This window comes from Engraulis encrasicolus, chromosome 20 (genome assembly GCF_034702125.1).
Source record: "Engraulis encrasicolus isolate BLACKSEA-1 chromosome 20, IST_EnEncr_1.0, whole genome shotgun sequence".
NCBI lineage: Eukaryota > Metazoa > Chordata > Actinopteri > Clupeiformes > Engraulidae > Engraulis > Engraulis encrasicolus.
In genome coordinates this window covers 11,980,633-12,005,252 of record NC_085876.1, presented here as the reverse complement: position 1 = coordinate 12,005,252, position 24,620 = coordinate 11,980,633, and the positions used below count along the sequence as shown (strand labels likewise).

Here is a 24,620-nt window from a genome sequence, read left to right as displayed (position 1 = left end):
CGTTTGGCGAGATGCTGTTGTCGCTGTGACCTCTGGCTAGCGCCGTCTGGCCGATGATGCTCTTCCTGTCAGTGCCTGGACCACCACCTCTGGGAGAAGAGGAACAGTAGGCCTTGGCGGAGGCAGTTGAGGTTCTCCTGCTGTAGTCAGTTGTGTGGGGTCTGCTGGTGGTGGTGGTGGTGCTGCCACTTCTGGTGGCCTTCCCCTCCCCGAACATAGGTGGCAGTAGCCCGTCCTGCTCCATCTTCTCCATCAGACGGCGGTACTTTTCACTGAACGTGTTGAGGTCCCTGGGCTTCGGAGGCTTCTTGGTGCGCTTCTTGGGCTTCATGGCAGGTGATGGTGCCACCTGCTGGAGGGCAGGGGGGTTGTTGTCCGGCAGCAGGATCAGGGGCACAGGCACCGTGGTGAGGAGCGGGGTTTGGTAAAGCATGCCAACGCCCTCCAACAATCCTCCTCCTTCTCCTACACACAGTCCTTCTCCTCCTCCTAATCCTCCAGTAGCAGCAGGGAGATGGAGCTCTGCGTCGGGCCCACCCAGGGCTACTGTTCCTGGGGTGTCTGACAGCTGGAGGACCCCCTCTGCTCCATCAACTCCATTTGCAGTCGATAAGATTGTAAACAGTTCCATCACATCACCTACAAAATAGAGGTTTTACGTTTATAAACAATTTTACGATTTACAATTTCAGTTGATGATAACTACTAGTTAACAGCAATTAGGGTTGGCAACTCTCTGGGGGGAAAATAAGAGACATCTCATTTGCGTGGGGGGTTCTGGGAGTCCTCCCCCAGGAAATGCTGCATTTCTTAGATGCCTTTTTTTGCATTGTAGTTAAATTGTGTCCTGTTTCAGATCAATCAATCAATCAATCACGTTTATTAGGATCATGTACTATTAAAACATAAATGTTTCCATTCCATGCACTGCACCAGATTTAGCCTTAGACTAGTTTTCAGTCCCCAACATTAAAGTTAAATAATACAAAATAGAATAATAAAGAAAAGCAGTCAAAACAAAATTAAAATACACATAAAAATAATAAACAAATCACTCATATGGCATGTCCCCTAACCCCCCACCCACCCACACGCACTGACCAAAACAAAATGGGAAAATATAAAAAAATAGAAAAATTTTATTTATTTACCATAAGAGCTTGTTATCACTATATGTTAGTGGTTACACGTTTGGTTCTTTTTAAGAGCATATTTAAGCTGTGACTTTAAGGACCCACAGCTCTTCTGGTCACCTGGAAGAGCATTCCACTGCGATGTGGCCTTGTAGGAAATAGAAGACTGCCTGAAGGCAGTGCGGTAAGCAGGTATACCACAGTCATAAACTGTTGCAATTCTTGAGTATCTTATGGACCTAGCAGGGCGATGACATAAACTCCAAAAGATAATCAATACGGAACCCTACTTTTTTCTATGTATGGTACTTTTTACATTTCAAGGGACAGTTGGCAACCCTAATAGAAATATTAATTTATCAAACCTGAAGAAACAACATGAAATAGTATTAAAAAGGAAATTAACATAGTTGTGACGTTAAGTACTAGATTATCTGCAGTGTACTGTTACTTCTAAAAGCAATGAATAAACACTTACTGCCACCTAGTGTTGAAAGCGAAGGCAGAGGGGCACCAAGCCTGTTGTCTGGGTTCATGGTCTATGTAGGCATCGAGCTCCAGAGACCAACAGATAGATTGATACCCTGATTTAGATGAAAATGTCATGAGTCTGCATGCACATCTTATTTATACTATCATCTTATTGTGATGTCATGTACCACATTGTCATCAATGGCCTCCTGAGTTCTATAGAATTCTGGTGATTTTAATTCATTTTTGACAACCCGTAGCAACTTTTCAGGCCTAAATGCTACTTGGGCTGATGTCATATGTACCACATTGTCATCACTGGCCTCCTGTGTTCTATAGAATTCTGTTGATTCTATTTATTTTTGACAGCCGATAGTAATTTTTCAGGCCTGAATGCTATTACTTTTACTTTGCAAGCACACTTCAGTCGAGTTTTCTAAATGGTTAAAATTTCCATAGAAGTTGTCTTTGCTGTGAGAACGTATGTTGTAACCATAACAGCAGTACGTCACGTTCTTGCTCCCATACTGCAACAGCAGAAGGCAAGGGTTGAGAAGCAGCACAGCCTTTAATATGAAGAAATTGCATTTATGATAGCAGTAAATATATTTTGTGGTTGAATGTAGGCAACCACAAACAATAATTGAAACCATTTCATGGTGACCTTCGCCGTTTATCACACCCTACACATTCCAAGAATTGTGACTTATTCCACTTGTTCTTTTAGGCTACATACTACAGTTGATATGTTGTATGCCCTTAATAATTACAGAGCATCTGTGGGCCATACCCCTATCCAACATGGGATTGCATATGGTATACCTCCACCTGTTAATAAACTTTCAATATTTTTTATGGTACTATTTTGCATATTGAGGTTCATTCACGCAATGCACAAATCCACACATAAAAGATTCCATTTCAACTTTAATTCATGCTCGGAAGAAACAAAAACGTTTCAGAGAAAAAATGGAAAGGAAAGAAACGCACACAAAAAAAAAAACATTATCAGAACTTCTCAGACTCTTTATAGACGAGGATAAGATCAACTCTCCAAAAAAAAAAAGAAAAAGAAAAAGAAAAACCCTTCTTACCACAGCTAAGGATAAAAGGAAGGGAAAAAAAAAAATCAAACACACGAGTTATACAAACGCACAGTCAGGCACAGGTACAAATCTACATATTTACACGACTACTCGCCTCAATCAGCACAGGGGCAGCCCAATCAGCTTTTCTTTCTGAAGGTGGACATCTAATAAAACGTCCAATTTGATGAAAATTAACAAGAAAAAAAAACACAGATTGGATACTAGAGGACAGAGATCTTAGATCATGGACAAACGCTTCAAAGGGGAGAGGGGGAGCAACAGTGCAAGTCCATGATTCAAAATAATCATTCTAAAAAGCAGACATCCACTTTGTTTCATTTTAGCATAAAGTGCTTTCAGATAGACTCATGTGAAAGGTGAAAGGTGAAAGGTGACTGACACACACACACACACACGCACACGCGCGCACACACACACATACACTCACCTCACACGTAGTTAGTAGGTTGATTAGAAGGATCAAGACAATGTACTTTTCTAGCACTCAATATACCTTTCTAAAGCTTTTTACATATTTTTCCATTAAAAATGTTTTAAAAATGTTATTTTTTTCACAACATTTTGTACAAACCATGTTAAAAATGCAGTATTAAACTAAACAGATTTGAACCCACCTAACTCTAAACGGCTAGTTATCTATATTCACCATCAAATGTAGCTTTTAGTTTGAGTCAGTCCAAGTTCATAGGTCCATCCCTTGTTTTGTGGGTACCACTTTTGCATTAACCCGATGCGGTTGGACCCAGCACAATCCCTCAGATTCAGTAGAAGCAAGCGCTGTGTCTCACTGGATTTAAACTGGACCATCCTTGATTCTAGACCTTTCCCTGTTGTGTTTTTGTAGTATTGGACCACATATTTGTGGGTCGGGGTTCTAATCATTGGGACTTTTACAGCAGTCCAACTCTTCTTATTTTTCATGGGAGGGGGATAGTGCTTGACCAGGCTGGACTGGGCAGTCTCACTTGGCTACTTTCGGAACTAGCTGTGTCGGTCTTGACTTGCAGGGACTGATGGGAGGTCAAGGTTTTTTTTTTCTTTAACAAATGGAGGTGGCGAGCAGGAATGTTCTTGGTAACACCACAAGGGGGCGATAGAGGGCGCAACCACTGCAGGGGTGTTTTGATTTTTATCCAATGACAGAGGAAGAGGTCAACATAGGGTAGGCATGATGGAAGTTGAGGGCTGATGGAGAGGGGTAGGGCTGGGTGTTATTGGGGGCATTCTAGAACCCCATACCACCATTCTAGAACACAATCAACAAAGCCATGTGCCATGGTAATGTGGTAATGATCGTCTGAGGAGGAGGAGGAGGAGGTGTGGGGTAGTGCCACTGGGGTGTAGTGAGGTAACAAAAGACACGCAAGGTCATTCTAGAACACTGTCGGGTGAGGTCACAGGTCGTCGTGATGGGCGATCATGCACTACGGGCTGGGATGGTGATTTAGGGGGCGTGAGGAAGTCTGCAGAGAGGTAACGGAAAACATGAGATCCTACTAGAGCACTAGATCAATGAAGGTCATAGGTCATCGTCATAGTGAGAAATGTTCTGAGGAGGGGCAGGGCTTTGCACTGCTGGGTAGAAGTTTGCACTGAGGTAAGAGAAACAAGTGAGGTCATACTAACATAAATACTGGAAATCAGCAGAGAGGGCGTGGAGAGCAGAGACCCACAATTCTAATGTCCCCTTGGGATCAACTCTCTTCAACTTCAGTCTAAAATCTACCTATGCCGACACCTGTGACCAAGCTTATGCAGGAGGTCAGAGGTCATCTCCATGGCGATGGTGATGTCATAATTGGAACAGTGGGGGAGAGAGAACCAAGAGGCCACAGGACCAGACTCTGCCCCGGAGCTGGACCATAGGCCGGGTGGGTGTAGTCAAGTCTACAAGAATCCTGACTTTCTAGCTTAGAGAACTACCATCCACAGCAGGGCTGTATTGAAAGACACACGTAGGAAACCTGAACACATGCACGCACACACATACAGTACGCACGCAAGCACACACAGCCTGGGAAGGGGGGCGGGGGGGGTGTGGGGGGGTGTCGCTTGGGACAAAGTGGCACTGAGAATGTTCATGGGGACACCTTGGAATTACGCAACGACTGGGGACTCCGACATTAAAGTGCAGTGAGATGTGTGTGCGTGTGCATGTGTGTGTATCTATACGCGTCAGATGCTCCATATCATTTTTTTTTGTGGGGTGGGTGCTAGGATGTGTGGCCTAGGATGCAGACACATGATTTAGAGTCTTAGCCCAGTCACAAGATCCACTCTCACTCTCCTGCTGAGATCCGGCCTGCTTCAGGCTGGCATCCGGCCCGGGTATGGGGGAGATCCAGGTCAGGAGAGTGAGTCACAATCAGGGGGAGGAAAGGAGATGGGAAGCAGCAGACCATCCGCAAAAGGCTTCCTGTGTGTGTGTGTGTGTGTGTGTGTGTGTGTGTGTGTTAGTGGAGAGTGATGTGTGTGGAGTGAAGTATGTGCTTGTTAGTGGGATCACTCATGGAAATTGTGTGTGTGTGTACGTGTACGTGTGTGTGCGTGTGTACTTCTATATGGGATGCTTTCCATGTTTACAGGAGCAAGTGTGGTGGGCTGAGATGTGTTGGGGTGGGGAGTGGGCATCCTCTGGTTGCCGTGGTTACTAGTGGGGGGGCAGGCCCCCCAGGGAGGAGGGGTGGGCGTGCAGAGAGGTGGTGTTGCCCCCGCAGTCCACATACTGGTACATCTCCTGGGAGACCTGCTCCGCGTGGCCGAAATACACCGTCGTCACCATCACCCTGAGAGAGAGAGAAACACACACACACACACACACAACATTGGTACGGTGTTTTACCTCTTTTTTCAACCAGACACTTTAATAACAATCAGTTTGTGGAGTATGGCGTGCTCTTATCCAGATAGTTTGTTGGCTTCTTGGGTTTGGGTGCTCTTTAGTCCAAGGTATACTTCCAGGATCAAAAAACGAGAATAAATTCTCTGACTAAGGCACTCCAAATTAAAATGTCTTTATTAATATGACAGGTCCTACATGGACATATTAAAAACAAGGCCCACGCGTAGCGGCATGAGTGCCTCCTTGTTTTTATTATGTCCATGTAGGACCTGTCATATTAATAAAGACATTTTAATTTGGAGTGCCTTACTCAGAGAATTTATTCTCACTTTTTGATCCTTTAATAACAATGTATAGCTATTCTGTCCTACAAAGACAAAGTGTGGTAACTACATATTTAGTAAAAAATGAGTTTAGACTGAAATTGGTCTTAATTACACTTCCTTGATCATGTGGTTAAGTCAAATGTCCAAATGTCTCACATTTCAAAGATATTGCCATGTGAAATTGACATTAAAAGGACCAGTTCAGTCAATTTCAATATGCTGTTGTATTGCTCACGTTACCCTTGACTTGTCAGTACCCGGTGATGCCACATTTTTCGGCGAAGCCCTTTCCGAGATATGAGCTATTCTAATGGGGGCAGCGTTTGCTTACATTTTTTTTTAAAAAGAACATAGGCCTACTCCAAATATTTTCCCAAAAGGTACCGCTGTTTGCTAGTTGTCTGCTGATGTTCCTTTCGGATGTTTTTGGGAATACATACAAATGTTTTTTTTTAAAAATGCAAACAAAGCCCGGCCCCATTACAATGACCAAAACTCGGGAAAGGCTGAAGAAGAAGAAAAAACCTCAGGTACAGAAAAGTTCTGGGTAGTGTGAGCATTACAGCTGCATGTTGAAATTGACTGAACTGGTCCTTTAACTACAATGTCCAACCTAATACCAAGTTTCAATGTTGGCACAGTTACTGCACTTTGCCTTTGTAAGACTGTATTAATAAGGGCAGCAGACTTAGTTTTTTTAATGCTGACAGTGTACATGGTGTCCCTTGTGATTTATTATTCTACTTATGTTTTATTTTATTTCTTTATTTTTTATATTTTTTTACGCTAAACCCTTGGTCAGAAAAGAAGGTTTAGAAACATACAGCAACACAGGACCACAGAACAACAGCAGCAGACACGTGACACAGGCACACGCAACATCCAAATGATAAATAAACCAGATAAAACAGCATCCTCTAGTGGTAGGTCAAGGTACTTTCCAGGCAATGCTTGGTAAAAGAGCACATTTAAGTTTTGCAAATGTGCCTGAGTGAAAACATAGCAGTATGCATACATTTGGCACTGATATTATGCCTGCAGGGGAAACAAAATGCTATTGGCTGGAGGTAAAGCTGGTGAAAGATGCAGGGAAATGCATTCAAGAGAATGTGTGTGTGTGTGTGTACTAACTGAATAATGATGATGTTGTGCACCTTGAAGTGTAAATGTAAGTGGGTGTATGTGTAATAAGACACTTACTGCATCATTACAACGTTGAGCACATTGTGTGGGTGTCTGTAACTGTGCGTTTGTGTGTGTGTGTGCATGTGTAGGAACACATTAAAGCATGCGTGTGTGTGTGTGTGATAACTTACTGCATCATGACGACGATGTTGTGCACCTTAATGGTCTGTAGGGTGCAGTAGTCACTGGAAAAGAAGGGCAGAGCAATGTCAGCGAATCTTATCTTTTCTTATCTTATCTTATCACACACATACACCTACAGGTGAGCTATGGACTCTCTCTCTCTCTCTCTCTCTCTCTCTCTCTCTCTCTCTCTCTCTCTCTCTCTCTCTCTCTCTCTCTCTCTCTCTCTCTCCTCTCTCTCTCTCTCTCTCTCTCTCTCTCTCTCTCTCTCTCTCTCTCTCTCTCTCTCTCTCTCTCTCTCTCTCTCTCTCTCTCTCTCTCTCTCTCTCTCGTTTATTTATTTATTCTCTGTCTTTGTTGGTTTGTTTGTTTGTAAATTGTCATTTACATATTTGAGAAAAAAAAGGTTTATTTGGTAGTATGCTGAAAAGTCATTGAAAAGAATTGAAGTCTTGTATGGGCATATATCGTGAACTAGAAGAAGAGAGAAGAAGAAAAAAAAAAAGGATGGTGATGATGATGATGATGATGAACAAAGTAACAAAAAAAAAAGAATCTTATCTTTTAAAACTGGCTCTGCCCACTACAGTTAATTGCATACTACATGTACACCCTCAAACACATTGAGTAAATAATAATAATAATAATAATAATAATCCCACAATACTTACAGCACATTCTCAGACAAAGAGTTAAAAAAAAAACCCAACTTACTACATATAGCTCATCTCGTCTGCTATAGTCGTTGGAACCATGTAGTCAATCTGAAACGAAACACACACCATCAAGCACACATCAGGTACAGTGTTACCATAAAGCACACATCAGGTACAGTGTTACCATAAAGAACACATCAGTTACAGCGTCCCTGATTCTGCACAAAGTTTCACTTCTCAAGGTAGTTTGGCGATAACCTGACTCTCACTGGTGAGTGAATGAATGGCTGGTCTGATGGATTGTAACCAGTGTGTAAACATTTGCATATACAGGGGTCCCATGGTGGTGATGTTGCTAGTGTGTGTGTGTGTGTGTGTGTGTGATTGTGTGTGTCTCACCTGTTTCATGTCCAGCGGTCCGATGGTGGTGATGTTGCTGATGCGAGACTTGCCGATGACGGTCTTGGAGAACTGCACCTGAGCCGTGACGTTAGCCACCTCCACGGAGTAGTAGTTGTTATTGGTGATGTTCAGAGTGTTCTGCAACACACACACACACACACACACACACACACACACACACAGTTGTACTATTTCATATGGGTAGTACATTATCTGCTATTGCAGATGTTTTCTATAAAGCAACTAGACTGCCTGTGCAGTCGCCTTCGACTGCTTAAGGTATATCCCCGAAACGCGACGCTTCCAGTCCCCAATCATTCCTACCACTCCCGTCCACCTTTTCATGAAAGTTTAGGATAAATACAAAATATAAAATAAATATATTTAATATCTATACATAGATCAATGACGTGCATAGGCTTAAAATCAAATGACTATTGTGAAAATGAAAAGGAAAAAATGGGGCAAATGGTAACACTGTTTTAATGGTTCACTATTACAGTGGATATACCACATTAGGTACAGTGTAATAACCAGTGTAACAATATTTAATACCACGTCATACCAGTGTGACACCATGTACCAATTTTGTACTTATATCATGTAGGCTATTTGTGTGTAAGTGGTATTACATGGTATTGCATATTTGTACACTGGTATTACACTAGTATTACATGGTATTACATATTGTTACACTGGTTATTACACTGTACCTGGTATTGCCTATTTTTACACTGGTATTACACTAGTATTACATGGTATTAAATATTGTTACACTGGTTATTACACTGTAGGCCTACCTGATATGGTAGATTCACTGAAATGGTGAACCATTAAATTAAGGAGTTACCGGGCAAATCAATCCACCCAGTCAGAAGTTATGGGCCAAATAAAAATTCCACCATTTTGAAAGTGTTGACCTCCAAACTCGAATCAGTTCATGAACCTACCCTGCAGCATTCACACACCAAATCTGGGACAAATCCATCCACCCGGTCAGAAGTAATGGGCCAAACAAAAATTCGGCCATCTTGAATTCGGCCATCTTGAAATTGTTGACCTCCAAACTCGAATCAGTTCATGAACCTACCCTAGAACATTCACACACCAAATCTGGGACAAATCCATCCACCCGGTCAGAAGTTATGGACCAAACAAAAATTCTGCCATCTTGAATTCGGCCATCTTGAAAGTGTTAACCTCCAAACTGTAATCAGTTCATGAACCCACCCTAGAGCATTCACACACCAAATCTGGGACAAATCCATCCACCCGGTCAGAAGTAATGGGCCAAACAAAAATTCGGCCATCTTGAATTCGGCCATCTTGAAATTGTTGACCTCCAAACTCGAATCAGTTCATGAACCTACCCTAGAACATTCACACACCAAATCTGGGACAAATCCATCCACCCGGTCAGAAGTTATGGACCAAACAAAAATTCGGCCATCTTGAATTCGGCCATCTTGAAAGTGTTAACCTCCAAACTGTAATCTGTTCATGAACCCACCCTAGAGCAATCACACACCAAATCTGGGACAAATCCATCCACCCGGTCAGAAGTTATGGACCAAACAAAAATTTGGCCATCTTGAATTCGGCCATCTTGAAAGTGTTAACCTCCAAACTCTAATCAGTTCATGAACCCACCCTAGAGCATTCACACACCAAATCTGGGACAAATCCATCCACCCGGTCAGAAGTAATGGGCCAAACAAAAATTCGGCCATCTTGAATTCGGCCATCTTGAAATTGTTGACCTCCAAATTCGAATCAGTTCATGAACCTGCCCTAGAGCATTCACACACCAAATCTGGGACAAATCCAAACATCCGTTCAAAAGTTATCGCGTTAACACGAAAGACCTTACGCGGCGGACGCGGCGGCGGCGCACGCAAAACCATTACATCCCCGATGCTCCGCGTTTCGGGGATATAACAAAACCATTACATCCCCGACGCTCCGCGTTTCGGGGATATAAATACTACGCATGCACATATTACATTACACTTAGCTGACGTTTGTTTTTATCCAAAGTGACATACAGTTATTTTTAAGTACAGGGTATTGGTTAGAGCACCTGGAGCAATGTGGGGTTAGTTGCCTTGCTCAAGGACACCTCAGCCATGGAGTGAGTGAGTGGGATTCGAACCTGTACAACTCTGATCTATAGCCCATCTCCTTAATCGCCAGGCCACGGCTACACCAGGCCCCGCTGACTTTTAAACAGCTATCATTTCATTTGTGTGGACCGATACATTTTAAGAAGCAATGCAGCATCAAAATACTCCCACAGAACAGTTTTGACACTTGTGCATCGATACCAGTGCTATGAAGCCTTTAACAGTTCGTCTACAGGTGGCTAAGTGTCAGCTCCGTATGCCAGGAATTTCAAACTCAGGCCCGGGGGCCTGGCCCATGAGATCACTTCAAATGTCTTGGTAAAACTTTACAATAATGTCTGCTTAGTAAAGACTTGGTAAATAATTTACTAATGATGAACGAAACATTAACAAATGTTTTTATCATTAACTAAGTTTTATTAATGCTTTATAAAATATCTACAAATAATATATACAAGATTTTACATACCTTATAACAGAGTATTTTATTCATTTACAAGCAATTTGTAAATGTTTGATAAATATAAGATATTAACACAACATTTCCTAGTCATTTACAAACATTTGTTAACATTTCCTAGTCATTTACAAACATTTGTTAATGTTTTGTTCATCAGTAGTTAATTATTTATTAAGTCTTTATAATATTTTTTTGCATCCATTATTATAAAGTGTTACCAATGTCTTTTACAGTTGGCCAACATACACCATAATAAGCCCAGAGCAGTAACATTTCACACTCATATGCAACAAAATATGTGCAGGTCTGGCACAATTGATCTACCATATACGATAGGAAAAAGTATTTGTGAAATTTGCATTTGAGCATTACTTGCATGCATGCTTAACTGTAGCCCATTATTTCAAGATAAATATTGAGTTCGCCCTGCGGTTTTCATTTTGGCCCACTGTGAATTTGAGTTTCAAACTCCTGCCTTATGCAGACACAAACAAACAGATCAGGTTACTGAGTGTGTGGAACAGCATTCATGTTGTCACAGCCATCTGAACTTTCTCCCCAGTTGCTGTGTGTATGCAAGATACGATGACATTTATACAGCATCAACCAATGTACAAAAGTGACGTAAATCAACCATTTCAAAACAAAAACTAGTGGGTACATTTAGTTTTGTTATTCATGAACAACTCCGTGGCCTGCGGCCTAGAGACTTCTTCGAAGTCTACATGTGTGTGTGTGTGTGGAAGGTATGCTCGTGTGTGTGTGTTGGAAATTCAAGCTGATGTTGTGTGTGTGAGTGTGAGTGAGTGAGTGAGTGAGTGAGTGAGTGAGTGAGTGAGTGAGTGAGTGAGTGAGTGAGTGACTCACAGTGATGTTGAGATAGACGATGCGCTTGGTCTGGTCGTAGGTGACGTACACGGACTTGACCCCAACGTAGGAGACGTCAATGGAGCGCGGGAACAGGAAGAAGACAGCCAGGCTGGAGATCAGCAGACACACCAGCACTGACGCGGTCACGTACAGCTTACTGTGGAAACATAGAGAAGGCAAGGCAAGGCCATTTTATTTTTGTAGCGCATTTCATACATGAAAGCAGAGAACACACACACATACCGTATTTTTTGGACTATATGTCGCTCCGGAGTTTAAGTCGCAACGGCCCAAAAATGCATTTTGAAGATGAAAAAAACATATATACGTCGCACCGGACTAATCGTCGCACATTTTTGAAAGGTTATTCTATCCATGGAATCTATGTTGTGATAACTGGCGCATGGTAAGCTGCTGCTCAAAGACGGCATTGTTTTAAACCAGCATCTGAAGCAGTGGCAACGCATTCAGAGGTGGTGGTAATGCACCAACTAAGATGGTTTGCCAACCGCCATAAAACCACAAAAAGAAAAAGAGGAAGAAACAGTGATAACGCGCCATGTTGCCCTGTAGTCAGAACAACATTCAATTTTCGGCTTTGTTTTGCGTTTGGACCGTGGGAGGGTTCGAGGCAACTTGTTCCGTCTCCAGAGCACGCCTTTCTTTACCCCCTTTTCTGAGACTTCAGCCCATGACGGTATCAAAGGTGAGGGGGATTTCATTCATGTTGTGTAGCCTATGGTAGTGTCACGTTGTGCTCGTTTGTCAGAAACTCGCGGAAATGACCGATTTTCACCTGGAAGTCGGCTGACTGTCTTTAATAACACAGACGCTCGTTCTCGGATAGAGAGGAGATTGCGTTGCATAGCGCAAATAAATCCACGAGAGGGGATTGCATTGCATAACGCGATACATCCACGAGCTCCCTGACTTCCGCAAAAGTCCTACTCATTTCTTTGGCAATGTCATGGTCGGAGCCCGTAACGACACCGTTGACTCGCAGCGCGCGCGTTGTTCGAGAACACATTTGTCCTGTATTCATCAGCACATTTTCCTCCGCTTTTCTACAGTCCCCAAACAGTTTTCCATTGCATCCAAACTTTCGTTCAGCTGCCCTATTGCCATTTTCGGCTGCATATTTAATTACTTTCAGCTTGAACTCAGCAGTAGGCTATATTAACTTCTTTTGGGTGGTATATTTCTATTCAGTCGTCATTGTAAATGCTATTTTTTGTTGTGGTAGCCTAAGTTGTAACATTTTTTTCTTGGTATTAAGCAACACAATACCTAGTTGCGCACATAGTGCTCTCCCGTGGAGAAAAAAAACATATATATGTCGCACCAGAGTATATGTCGCATGTCCAGCCAAACCATGAAAAAAAGTGCGACTTGTAGTCCGGAAAATACGGTACTACACACCAGAACTGACGCCGTCACGTACAGCACGTACAGGGAAAAAAGATGCAGAACTCCCAGCTTACTGTGGATAACACAGAGTTTATTGTAGGACAGACACACGCACGCATGCGCACACACCTGCATTTTTTGGTTGTTAACTACTTTAGCTACTTGGCTGGCTACAATTAAATTACCCATTAGCAACTGGCTGACAACTACACTTTCGAGGAACACAACCCTGGATAGGAGAGTGCGCGTGCGCACGCACACACACACACACACACACACACACACACACACACACACACACACACACACACACACACACACACACACACACACTTGTGTGTATTCATATGAATACGTGTGGCTGTGTTTGTGTTGTGGGTTTTTGCAGACATACAGTAGAGGTAGAGAGAGAAAAAAAGGTTGACCTATTTCTCAAGATCTGTTTACAGTGACCTCAAGAGAAACCCTCATCAAAGCTTGCATCCAGCACAAATAAAAGACTAATGAGTTTACTTGACAATCACTCATGCCAGATCTGACATGCAGCGTGTCTCAATACGAACACGTAGACCACAGTGCACACAGTTCACAGAGTCCTTTATAATAAATTATTGCATAGTGTTGTGGGAAAGTGTTCTCACACGAGACACTGACATTGTGCTCTTACTGCAAGTGACAAACTAGCATAGCTTTAGCTCGCCAAAATATCGGTTGGCTACTGTTTACATTACACAGCTTCCCCGGCCTAGATTTACATTTCCTTCAACCTAAGTGGAACCCATGTTGCATACAATGCTTGGCTTGACATGAGGTGGTAGATCATCGCATCAAAATCAATTGCACTAATAAGAAACTACTGATACGACACCCTCCAACTGGCATTTAAATACTAAGCGTCATTTTGATCCAATTTGGCAATGGGAAGCACAATTTCAATGAGCAGCATAATTGCAATACCTTCTCTGGCCACCATCCTACACAGCTCACATTTAACAGTGTGAGTGCCGTACAGCTACGCACTGAATCATGGTCAGATGGGACGACACACACGCACGCACACAAACAGACGCACAGGCACACGCACACACAGATAGAGGACTGCTTTCTCACATACACACACACTAATCACATCAACACATAGAGGACACGCTCATTCCCTACAATACACACAAGACAATACAGCTCAGGATAACATGATCATTGCAAACAGATAGCGCAGTTTAGTTACCCACGCAACACTTTTACACAGGCACACTCCATTACAACTCACAATGGTAACATGATTCATTGTGACAGAGATGGAGGAGCGCAACAAACAGTGTCCCTTGTTTGACAGGCAACACAACTCGGGCTGAAAATCATCATAGTGGATCCTACTTATTGAGTGCGTTTACATGCAGTTCAGTATCCCGAATATGAGGCATATCCCGGTTATGATCATATTCGGGATAAGGTGTTTATATGCGCACAGAACGTTATATCCCAGTCTACATTCTTGCCCGTTATAGAATTCTCTTCAAATGCGTGTAGCCTGGATACCAGCAACAGCGTTCCATGGGAAGCCCCTGTATTCGGGATAAGGTGTATACATGCGTCAGTATCCCGGCTTCTTTCGGAAAACTCCACATAGCATATCCCGATTTCTCAGTATCCCGAAAAAGGGCTTATTCGGGATACTGAAGTGTTTATATGCGCAAACGCAAATTCGGGATACTTAATATCCCGATCATATTCGGGATACTGAACTGCATGTATACGCACTCATTCTTTCTCGCTCTCGCTCCCTCACTCCTCCCTAACACACACACAAACACATTCCATAACAACAACTCAGACTGCTAACTTCATTGTAACAGCTTGTGTCCTTGTCTGTCACTGGCTCAGTTGTGTGAGTGTCCTCAACTCAACTCTCCATGACATCTTTCCTCAGGCCCACTAACACTTGCCCATTCATTTAAATGTGCTTTTAAACTATTTTAGTAGCTAAATATACAATATTTATGTACGTATACAACTTCACCAGAGGCCTAAAAGTTGTTTTTCTAATAGCATGGTAAATGCCTTCACTATTAAAGTTCAGAGTCTATATAAGTAAGCCTTAGTAAGTCTTTATTCACATTAGGATTTGCATTCAACACAAATACTAAATAATTCTTCAGCAACAAGCTACATAGTATCAATATCGTGCAGTAGCTGAAGTTAGCAATGGAATCTCAAAAACAAATTGCACGCACACCTCATGCTATAGTCTTTCAGGGTATGGTTCCCCCTCAGTTTAGTGCAGTTCGATCCAGTGTAACTCCATTGTGTGTGTGTGTGTGTGTGTGTGTGTGTGTGTGTGTGTGTGTGTGTGTGTGTGTGTGGCTGCTCGTGACAGCGTGATGATGTGCAGATGACTCAGTGTCTCTGCTCTATTCTGCTCCGCTGTGTCTATTTGTGTGCAGACGAGCATGCAACACATTCACACTCTGTGTGTGTGTGTGTGTGTGTGTGTGTGTGTGTGTGTGTGTGTGTGTGTGTGTGTGTGTGTGTGTGTGTGTGTGTGTGTCACTCACCGAGCCAAAACAAACCAGCTGACTCGACTTCTCCAAGGCCTATATGTGTATATGCGTGCATGTATGTGGATTGGTCAAAGGAGCCGAGTCAACATTTTTCAAGGCTTTGTGTTTGTGTGTGTGTGTGTGTGTGTGTGTGTGTGTGTGTGTGTGTGTGTGTGTGTGTGTGTGTGTGTGTGTGTGTGTGTGTTTGTGTGTGTGTGTGTGTAGGGGTCAAGTCATGTTCTCCAAACCCAATGGTCTATATGTGCGTGCATGCATCTGATTGTGTAGGGTCTGAAGTCGCTGCCTTGCACTCTCCAAGTATGTGTGTGTGTGTTTGTGCGTGTGTGTTTGACTGAAAAAAAGCAGCAAGATGTCAGTGTATGCATAGGTCTGTGTATGGCCGGTTAAAGTCTCTAACTTGCGATCTGTGTGTGTGTGTGTGTGTGTGTGTGTGCTTGCATTCATCCGAGAAAAGCAGTGTCAGTGTCAGTGTCAGTGTCAGTGTGTGTGTGTAATGTGTGTAACTTAAACAGCATACTCACGTTCTCCTGGGCCTTAGCCGCTGATCACTGTAGGGAATCAATGCCACCAGCTGGTTCTCCTGACCTGTACACACACACAGACATTTCAGTATCACTGTTTTTACAATGGTTAAAGGTTAACGAGATACAGTCCCTCCTTTATAGCCCACAAATTAACATGTTGGGCAAACAAGTTGCTAGAGTGTTTGTGAGTGTGTGTGTGTGTGTGTGTGTGTGTGTGTGTGTGTGTGTGTGTGTGTGTGTGTGTGCATGATGGTTGCATATGAGCAAACACTTTCCAAACACCAGAGATGGGACTAAAAGTCACTAATTTTCAAGTCACAAGTAAGTCTCAAGTCCTTCTAATCAAGTCCGAGTCACGTCACAAGTTACGACACATTTGACCAAGTCAAGTCCAAGCCGTACCCAAGCCAAATCAAGTCATCATGTATTCTATGCACAATATTGACGACTACTATTGATCATCAATTCCTCACCACTCCATTCATGTAACATTTTCACATACATTTATGCAGCAAATGTAATATATGTAGATGTCACATCATTGCAAGTCATCCCAAGTCATTGCATGCTAAAATTGTCAAGTCAAGTCTCAAGTCATTACTAATATTGCCAAGTCATGTCTCAAGTCAAGTAACTTGTGACTCAAGTCTGACTCAATTCCAAATCAAAAGTCACAAATCCACATCTCTGGAAAAATACAGCTACGGAGGAGATGTGTGTACGAGTGTTGGCTGTGTCAAAAGTGAGGTTAGAGACTCTTTTTGTGATCAAATGTTTATTAAAAAAGGATGGTCCAACATCACGTATCGATGACGCAAAAGTAAAAATGCAACAGCATACAGCAAGGAGTACTCATCCTCACCCCCAAACCCCCAACCACGCAAAAACCAACTTCCTACTGTACATACTGTACTCAAAATGAACACAAAACAGGGAAGATTCCTGAATTTCCTGATGAAAAAGTACCCATGCATGCCCGCCCAGTCTTGCTAAGGCGACGGTGACAGACAACGGCAGAACTCAATGTGGAAAGAAAAAAATACCCCAACCAAACCAACCACATGTGAACAAGTGAAAACGGTTCACTCTCCTCAATGCGGGCAGTAACTGCACCTTGTCTTGCCATGGAAGGGGGTGTGAAGGGGTCCAGGAGAGAGTACTCGTCCGTACATTTTCCCGTTTTCCCCATCAGTGTGGCCGGATGGAAAAAGGGGAATTCAACACCTTTAGCCCTGGTGGCATCCATGGCACATGGAAAAACCAGACAAAATGAGTCCTCCGTTCCTCTATCGTGTCCAGGCTTTTCTTTACTGTACGCAGGATAATGGTGCAACTTAGGATATTCAAGGATCAAAGTGCAAGGTATTTGTCTTATCTCCAGATGCGTAGGAGCATTGTTGAGCTCTAAATGTACTAGAACAAGTGTGCGGAGTAGAAAAGTTCAAAGGGTAAACTTAAAGTTGGTTTGCACACAGATGGAAGACACCATGTCTGATGGAGGAGTTTTTGAGAGCAGAGCAGACATTTCAGCATGAAAAACAATCCTTCGGTGGCTTACAATGCACACATTGCACCGTCTGCTACGATCTTCCATACCTGCTAGCTACTAGCATCTGGTCTAGCATAGAGTTTTTCAATGGGGTCTCTACAGCCCCCCTGGGTGTCTTGGGGAGCCCTAGAGGGGCGTTCAGAGGGATTACAGCAAACAGGGAGAGATGCTTTGTTGCCATTGAGGGGCATTAGTCAATTTTACTTTCTAATACTAAGGGCAGGGCTCTAAATTAACTTTTTTATACCACCAGCCAAAATGACGAGTAGATATTAATCACACTAGCCAACTACATAGGCCTACACACACTAATGGGTCAAAGTGGCTAGTAAGTTGGCCTTTTCTACTAGCCAAACTGGAATTTCACCAGCATTTGGCTGGTTGGCTGGTGTTAATTTAGAACCCTGACTAAGGGGGGCATTGACAGGCTTATGATGAGGTCAAGGAGGCGTTGGGAGGTTTATGCTGAGGCCCAAGGGTCGTTTAAAAAAAAAGACAACCACTGGTCTCGCATCAACTTGTGGTCTGAGCATGCGTTGGGAGGTTTATGCTGAGGCCCAAGGGTCGTTTAAAAAAAAAGACAACCACTGGTCTCGCATCAACTTGTGGTCTGAGCATGCGTTGGGAGGTTTATGCTGAGGTCCAAGGGTCGTTTCAAAAAAGAGAACCAATGGTCTAGCATCAACTTGTGCTCTGAGCACTATACAGTTGACCTTCAGGACCACATCTTCACATTTTCTGCATTTACAGCTTCAATAATCTCTCTCAATGTCCTTTGGGCCATCTGAATGGCAAACCATTTCCCCTCAGTTACAGGTTTCTTGAAACCGTTTGAAATGAGTTGCTTTTCCACGTCGCTTTTCCAGAAGTGATTCTGCCATCACTATGTTGCTTTTCTACAAGCCATTCTGCCATCGCCATGTTGCTTTTCCGGAGGCGATTCTGCCATGTTGCCTTTCCAAAAGCAATTCTACTAATAGCTCCAATATCTGCTCATCCTGCTTGAGACAGCTTCGAGTGAGACGCCATTTTCTTGCTTGGCTCATTATTAATCCTGGCTGAATAAACAGGCAGCGCAAAAAACTATATGAACCACAGCGTTTCAAAAAGTGCTTGGATTAAGTGTTTTTTAGGCGGAAGTGGACCTTAAACATCCTCATGTTCTATGGCTCCACGTTGCTCAGAGATCACGTAGGTTAGCTAACACATTGCCGGTGGCGTGTGTGTGCGTGTTCTTCCTTTGTTAAGCATGTTTCACAAGCAGCCATAGTTTGCAATTCTGGTAAGTCATGTGTAGCACGTCTAGACACAAACACATACACACACACACACACACACACACATTCTCACACACACGCGCACAGACACGCACACCCCAAGGGGCTTATAGCAAGTATGCACAGACCAGAGGTTGCGCTAGACTTTTTCACAGTCCGTCATTTTGACGGACAGGGTCGAAAAAAATCCGTCATCGCCTATTTTTTTAAATTCGCCACCTAGTTTCTCAATGTGGGGGGTCGCGACCCCGCACCGAGAACAACACATGCGCAATTGCGGCCAATTGAGAGTAAACCGCTGTGAATACACCCCCTTTCACTCGACATTCATTCTCCAACTTCGAGGATGGAGTCAATTTTGCTGTCCACTTTCTCTCTCTGCCTCTCATGGCGCGCGTCTGATTCAGTGTTTAGCGCTATGGTCACCACAAGCACTTTTTTAAAAGACGCGTGCAGGGCTTTATCCAACAGCTGTCAGTCACTCGATTTGCTCTGATTAATGCACCGATTGTAATACAAAGGCGCAGTGTTAAATAATATTCGCGTTGGACTTCACATGCACGATGGAAAGGAAAGCCGTCTTGAAGCAGAAAGGTGTAGCCCAGACAGTAGATAAAGGCACTGAAGCCTACAACAGGAAGACGACCAGATTTCGCAAAACTTTGTTGAAAAATGTCAGCGACGGTAAAGGGAACCTCTCCATACGTAGACTCATCGGCTTATGTTGCCTCTGGGAGCGCGGTAAAGTTGTCTGAATAAAAAATATATCGCCTATAATGGGTGAACCAGCTATCGAAATGAGAGAAGGTTAGCCGTTTCTGGCAACGTTTGCCAAGTTGTAAGTTGCGTTGCCTGGTAATATTTTGGTTCTTGAATATCCGTCGTTTTATTAGTTAATGTTCTGAAGCCGTTTTAGACCTGCGTTGCCTTTGAGTGAAGGTTCTGGCTAGCAAACGTGCTATTCGCATATTTGTTTATGTTTCAAGCGAGGAGTTATGAAAGAATGCTTCTATGAAGGGCGATAGAGGGACAACTTCGTCATTGGCAGAAAATCAGATAGTCGGTAAATGTAGGCTTAGGTCTACAAATAGTTCTGAATCTTAAAGTCGAAGTCACACGTGTATGGTGGCAACGTCTTAGTTATTTTAATTCATTATTTTGAGCAAGTGCAGAGGCGCGCGCTCTGCTGCAGCCAGCCGCACAACCCAGCTGCGGCGCATGGTATGACAATCAAGGAGAGAGGGAGAAAGGCAAACGATAGTAGCATGAAATTATCTGCGCTGATAACTATGCCTAATTGAAATGCATATTTGCTCTACTCGATCGAGGCGTAGGCCTATTTAAACTTGTGATTTATTTATCATCACCCTGAATATTGATCCGTCAAAATGACGGACAGGCTTCAGAATTTTCCGTCATCCTTCAAAAAAATCCGTCAATGACGGACATTTGTCGGTTAACGCGACCTCTGGCACAGACCATTCCTTAGAGGTCAACAGATAAGAGACCTTTTCTGCAGGGTACAGGCAAAACCCCACGCACAAAACCACATAGCAGAGGACGCAAATGACCAAATCAATGGTTCTCCTTAATCCTTGAAGCAGCACACCTGACTCAGGGCAATTATACACTGTATGTGCAAACACAGTTTAAGTGTGTGTGTGTGTGTGTGTGTGTTCCCAAAAGCTGACAAGACAACAGATCAACCCTGAAAGCAAACATATTGTGTGTGTGTGTGTGTGTGTGTGTGTGTGTGTGTGTGTGTGTGTGTGTGTGCACGTCACATTAGTCATATGCTTATCTCTGGAGGGCGTGCATGTGCGCGCGCACACAATGGTATGTTGTCCTCTCTGACATACTTCCATGTCTTTCTCTCAAAGCTTGTGTAGATGTTTGAAAGTCACCTTTGTTTACAGTATTTGTATTTCTGTTTAGGGCAGTTTTCACAACATACTTTTACTCTTGCTTGGAATGTGTTAATCACGGCTTGACATTGGCGCCTGTCAACAGTAAAATTGGCTGGTAAAATTTGGTTTTGGCAGGTAAGAATTTCCGGGTCACTGGCCACTTTGGCAGGCTATACGTCATGAGTGTATAATGGACGTCTGACCATTTGAGTAGTTTCTCGGCTACCCAGTTTCTATATTTTCCAAGGAGAAACTAGGGAGCTACTGTATGCTAATCGTACTGACTTTCTTGCTTTCACACTTCTTTTGTTGCTTTCGTACAGCTTATGAACACTAGCTAGTGGCCAGTAGGCAAAACAAGTTAATCTCTAGCCCTGGTGTTAATCTATTATTTAGTGCTGTGTGTTTTTGTAGAATGTGACTCAGCCTTTGCTATCGAGTGTTTTTCTGTGTCCTGTAACATTGGACAGGTGATGCTGTCTCGGTGTACAGTGTGTGTGTGTGTGTGTATTTGTCTTCAGCAGGGCCCTGGCATGTGGGGTATCACATTGGCCTAGGCAACGTGTGTTGTGTTATGTTTGTGTGCGCATGCATGCTTGCATTTTGTCCTCCCTACCTCTTCGGTTCCCTGCCCATGCCCTGGCATGTGACACGGTCTGTGTGTGTGTGCCTATTCGTCATCCCTACCTTGTGGGATTTGGCTAGTGTGTGTGTGTGTGTGTGTGTGTGTGTGTGTGTGTGTGTGTGTGTCTTGTCCCTTCCTCGTGGGATGCAACAGGTGCCCTGGCAGGAGGATAGTTGATACTGTTCCTCTGTGTGTGTGTGTGTGTGTGTGTGTGTGTGTGTGTGTGTGTGTGTGTGTGTGTGTGTGTGTGTGTGTGTGTGTGTGTGTGTGTGTGCACATTGCATCTGCCCCCCTTACCTCGTGGGATGCGTCCTGTGCCCTGGCAGGTGGGGCAGGTGACGCTGTCCCGGCCGGTGAACTCCACGTAGGGGAACTGGGAGACGTCCCCTCCCTTGCCATCGTCACCCGGGTCCGGGCACGACGTCAGGCTGTCCTGGCTGTCGTCGTGGGAACCGTGCTTCGACAGGTGAGACAGAGACTTGCCCATGGCTGCGCCTAGTAGGGCTACACACGGGAAAGTGTGAAGTTAACACACAGTTATTAACAATTAGTGAATGAGTTACTTCTGTATTACCCAACTGTAAACAATATACAGCCGGCCCTTGACCTTGCCAAGACCCACACTGAACACACCCTCAGATGAGCTAAGCATACACTGAAAAATGTCTGGGCCTCTTGTGAAAATCCGTTTGGAGAAAAGCATCTGAAAAATTGAATGAAATGTAGGCCGCCTGATATTTGGCACACATTTGGCCTATGCAAAAGTGAAAAGTGCAAAGAATCTGAATTTGAATGGGGGGATTGTGCAGAAGACAAAGAGAGTGAAGAGAGATAATGTCTTCGGTTCAGGTCATTTGGGGATGAAGCATTAGGGCTACAACATGTTAATATTTAACCTTATCCTACAAAATCCAATAAAATGTACAGCAGAAGTCACATAAACATGGCCTACACAGTTTCTCTCTCTCGCACACACACACACACACACAGTGGTATAAGTTTTACGCATACATACTGCAGTGATTGCATTAGAGAGAGAGAGAGAGAGAGAGAGAGAGAGAGAGAGAGAGAGAGAGAGAGAGAGAGAGAGAGAGAGAGAGAGAGAGAGAGAGAGAGAGAGATTAGTCAGACAGTCTTCAGTCCTTAGCACTGTAGGTTTCTAATTTCACATTTCTACTTCATGTGTAAGCTTCCCAAGCGTTAACTACATTAGCTACGAGGACCACAGTTTCAAGGCGTGGTGAATTCGGCTACTGTTTGCCTACTTCAGCTGGTGTGGCGAAGTAAAAAGACCGACGTGACCCAGAGGAGCTGATTAAAGATGGACAAACTTAGCACCACACCGGAGATCACGAGCAGACGGCTTGGGATAACCGTTGCATAATTCAGACAGCCCCCGACGAAAAGGTTTATTGATTCAGAATCAATTTACCGCAGTATCGCCTGGTAATCCCATTTAGGCGATGTGTTGTGATGAGCGCACGAGCATCAGAACATTTTAGGGAACACAGAGTTCCCTCACGAACGCATGCTGGAAATGGTTAGGAACACGGGGTACCTTGGCCCAAAATCACCCACACACCGCTTTGTCTTGCCGTTTCCCTCAAACAAGCCGAAACTGACCACTGTGTTCAGTCATCCACAAGGTCAGTGCTCTGTTAACGTCTACACAACAGTGCCTTCAGCTACTTCCAGGAGACGGTGGCATTAAAAAAACAGAGACGATGAGAGATTCAGCTAACTTAATTCACCTGACTAACGTTAGCGAATGATAGCTTTGTGTCTAGAGCCAGCAAATTAGGAGATTATATCTTCTCACGAAGGGATGTTGACATTTGCAGGACACACGGGAAGAAGGCTATGTTGTCACAATAACCAGAAGTAAAACCCACAAAGCAATCTCGCAATAAAATGCAGCTCCCTTTCAACATGGGTGGCACGCCACAGAAAGGCCGTGTACTTCAGTATGCCTGTTACTAAGCAGACATTAGCCCCCCATGCTAGCTAGCTAAGAACAAGGCCAGTGTTGCGTGTGTCACAACATATGCCAGAAAACAACGACGCTGTCACTCTGTCTCAGGCGACATCTACATCAAGAAATTATTAACAAATACATCACGATCAAAACAAAGTGCGATCTGTCTTACCTGAAAGCGATTTTGAATGTGATCTGTGCGGTAGCTTTAGGTCATGCAGCTCTTGTTTATCCTACAAGCCCACTGACATGCGCACTCAGAAGAGAACAGTGTGTTCAATCGAATAGACGCACAGTGGACGTTCAAAACTAGACTTGATGCAGGGCGCCTTTCTGTCCACAGGAGGGCACTAGTGCATTGCTTCTAAATAGACAGCGGTGACTTTACAGTTAGTTTCAGTGGTCGGGAGAATGTTTGGTATGGACTCGGAGACTTCAGTCACCTTGGGTTCATTTTGCGTGTTAAAAAGTAGTTGATAGCATTATGTATGTATCAACCATGATAAATAGGCTAATAGATATTGCCATCCATGTATAGAGGCCTGATTTGATTTGAACAGTTTATTTGGGTAAAACATAGCGTATAGCCTATCTGGGATCATCTGATGAACTGGAAAGCTTAGCCTACAATCATAATGTGCAGTTAAGTTTTGTGGCTAGTGAGGCACTGACTTTTTCAATATCAATTTTGAATTTTATGCATGAAAATATCTACCAAATAGGCCTATGGATAAGTTTCATACGTCATAGCAGCTTTCTTAATAATGTAGGCCTACATTTTTTAAATTACATCTTTGGGCCAGGAATAATGAAAAATAAAAGGTGTTTCAGTAGCCTCCATACACAGAGCAAACCACAGAGCACTACGACAGATGCCACAGGCAAAACAGCCCACACAGTACCATGGCTGCATGGTCATGGATGCCACACAATCCAAAGAGCATCTCGGCCGATGCCACATAAACCACACAGCACCAAGGGTATTGGGACCAAAAGTAGACCTATACATTGTAGGCCTATTTAAGAGAAAGAAAGAAAGAAAGAACGCAGGAACGAAAGTGGAAAAAAGAAAATATACTGTAGGCCAGTGGTTTT

At 43.5% G+C, this 24,620-nt stretch overlaps 2 protein-coding genes across 2 annotated transcripts in view; both read right to left on the bottom strand.

Moving 5' to 3' along the window:
- Positions 1-1,743, bottom strand: part of LOC134435725 (uncharacterized) — a 2,623-nt gene extending 880 nt beyond the window's left edge. Inside the window, exons 1-2 of the mRNA XM_063184773.1 lie at positions 1,612-1,743; positions 1-639 (exon numbers count right to left, since the gene is read on the bottom strand). The exon at positions 1-639 is cut by the window's left edge and continues 880 nt beyond it. Of these exons, the coding sequence (XP_063040843.1) occupies positions 1-639; positions 1,612-1,669 (697 nt within the window). The 5' untranslated portion in view covers positions 1,670-1,743. The remainder of the gene's footprint in view (positions 640-1,611) is intronic.
- A 775-nt stretch (positions 1,744-2,518) lies between these two features.
- tmem106bb (transmembrane protein 106Bb) lies at positions 2,519-23,788 on the bottom strand. Its single transcript, XM_063185415.1, has 8 exons — positions 23,698-23,788; positions 21,848-22,054; positions 16,190-16,253; positions 11,698-11,857; positions 8,245-8,385; positions 7,904-7,953; positions 7,198-7,251; positions 2,519-5,499 (listed from the first exon to the last, which is right to left on the bottom strand). Exons 2-8 carry the CDS (start codon positions 22,035-22,037, stop codon positions 5,364-5,366), a joined length of 795 nt encoding a protein of 264 aa, XP_063041485.1. The 5' UTR covers positions 22,038-22,054; positions 23,698-23,788; the 3' UTR covers positions 2,519-5,363.
- Between the last annotated feature and the right edge of the window lie 832 nt (positions 23,789-24,620).

What these genes read in the sequence shown, in the direction of transcription:
- tmem106bb (XM_063185415.1), bottom strand. Translation starts at nt 22,037, where the DNA reads ATGGGCAAGTCTCTGTCTCACCTGTCGAAGCACGGTTCCCACGACGAC. An exon ending in GACCGCTGGACATGAAACAG is followed by an intron (nt 7,954 to 8,244) that starts GTGAGACACACA and finishes GTTTCGTTTCAG; the next exon opens with ATTGACTACATGGTTCCAAC. An exon ending in GACGAGATGAGCTATATGTA is followed by an intron (nt 7,252 to 7,903) that starts GTAAGTTGGGTT and finishes CTTCTTTTCCAG; the next exon opens with TGACTACTGCACCCTACAGA.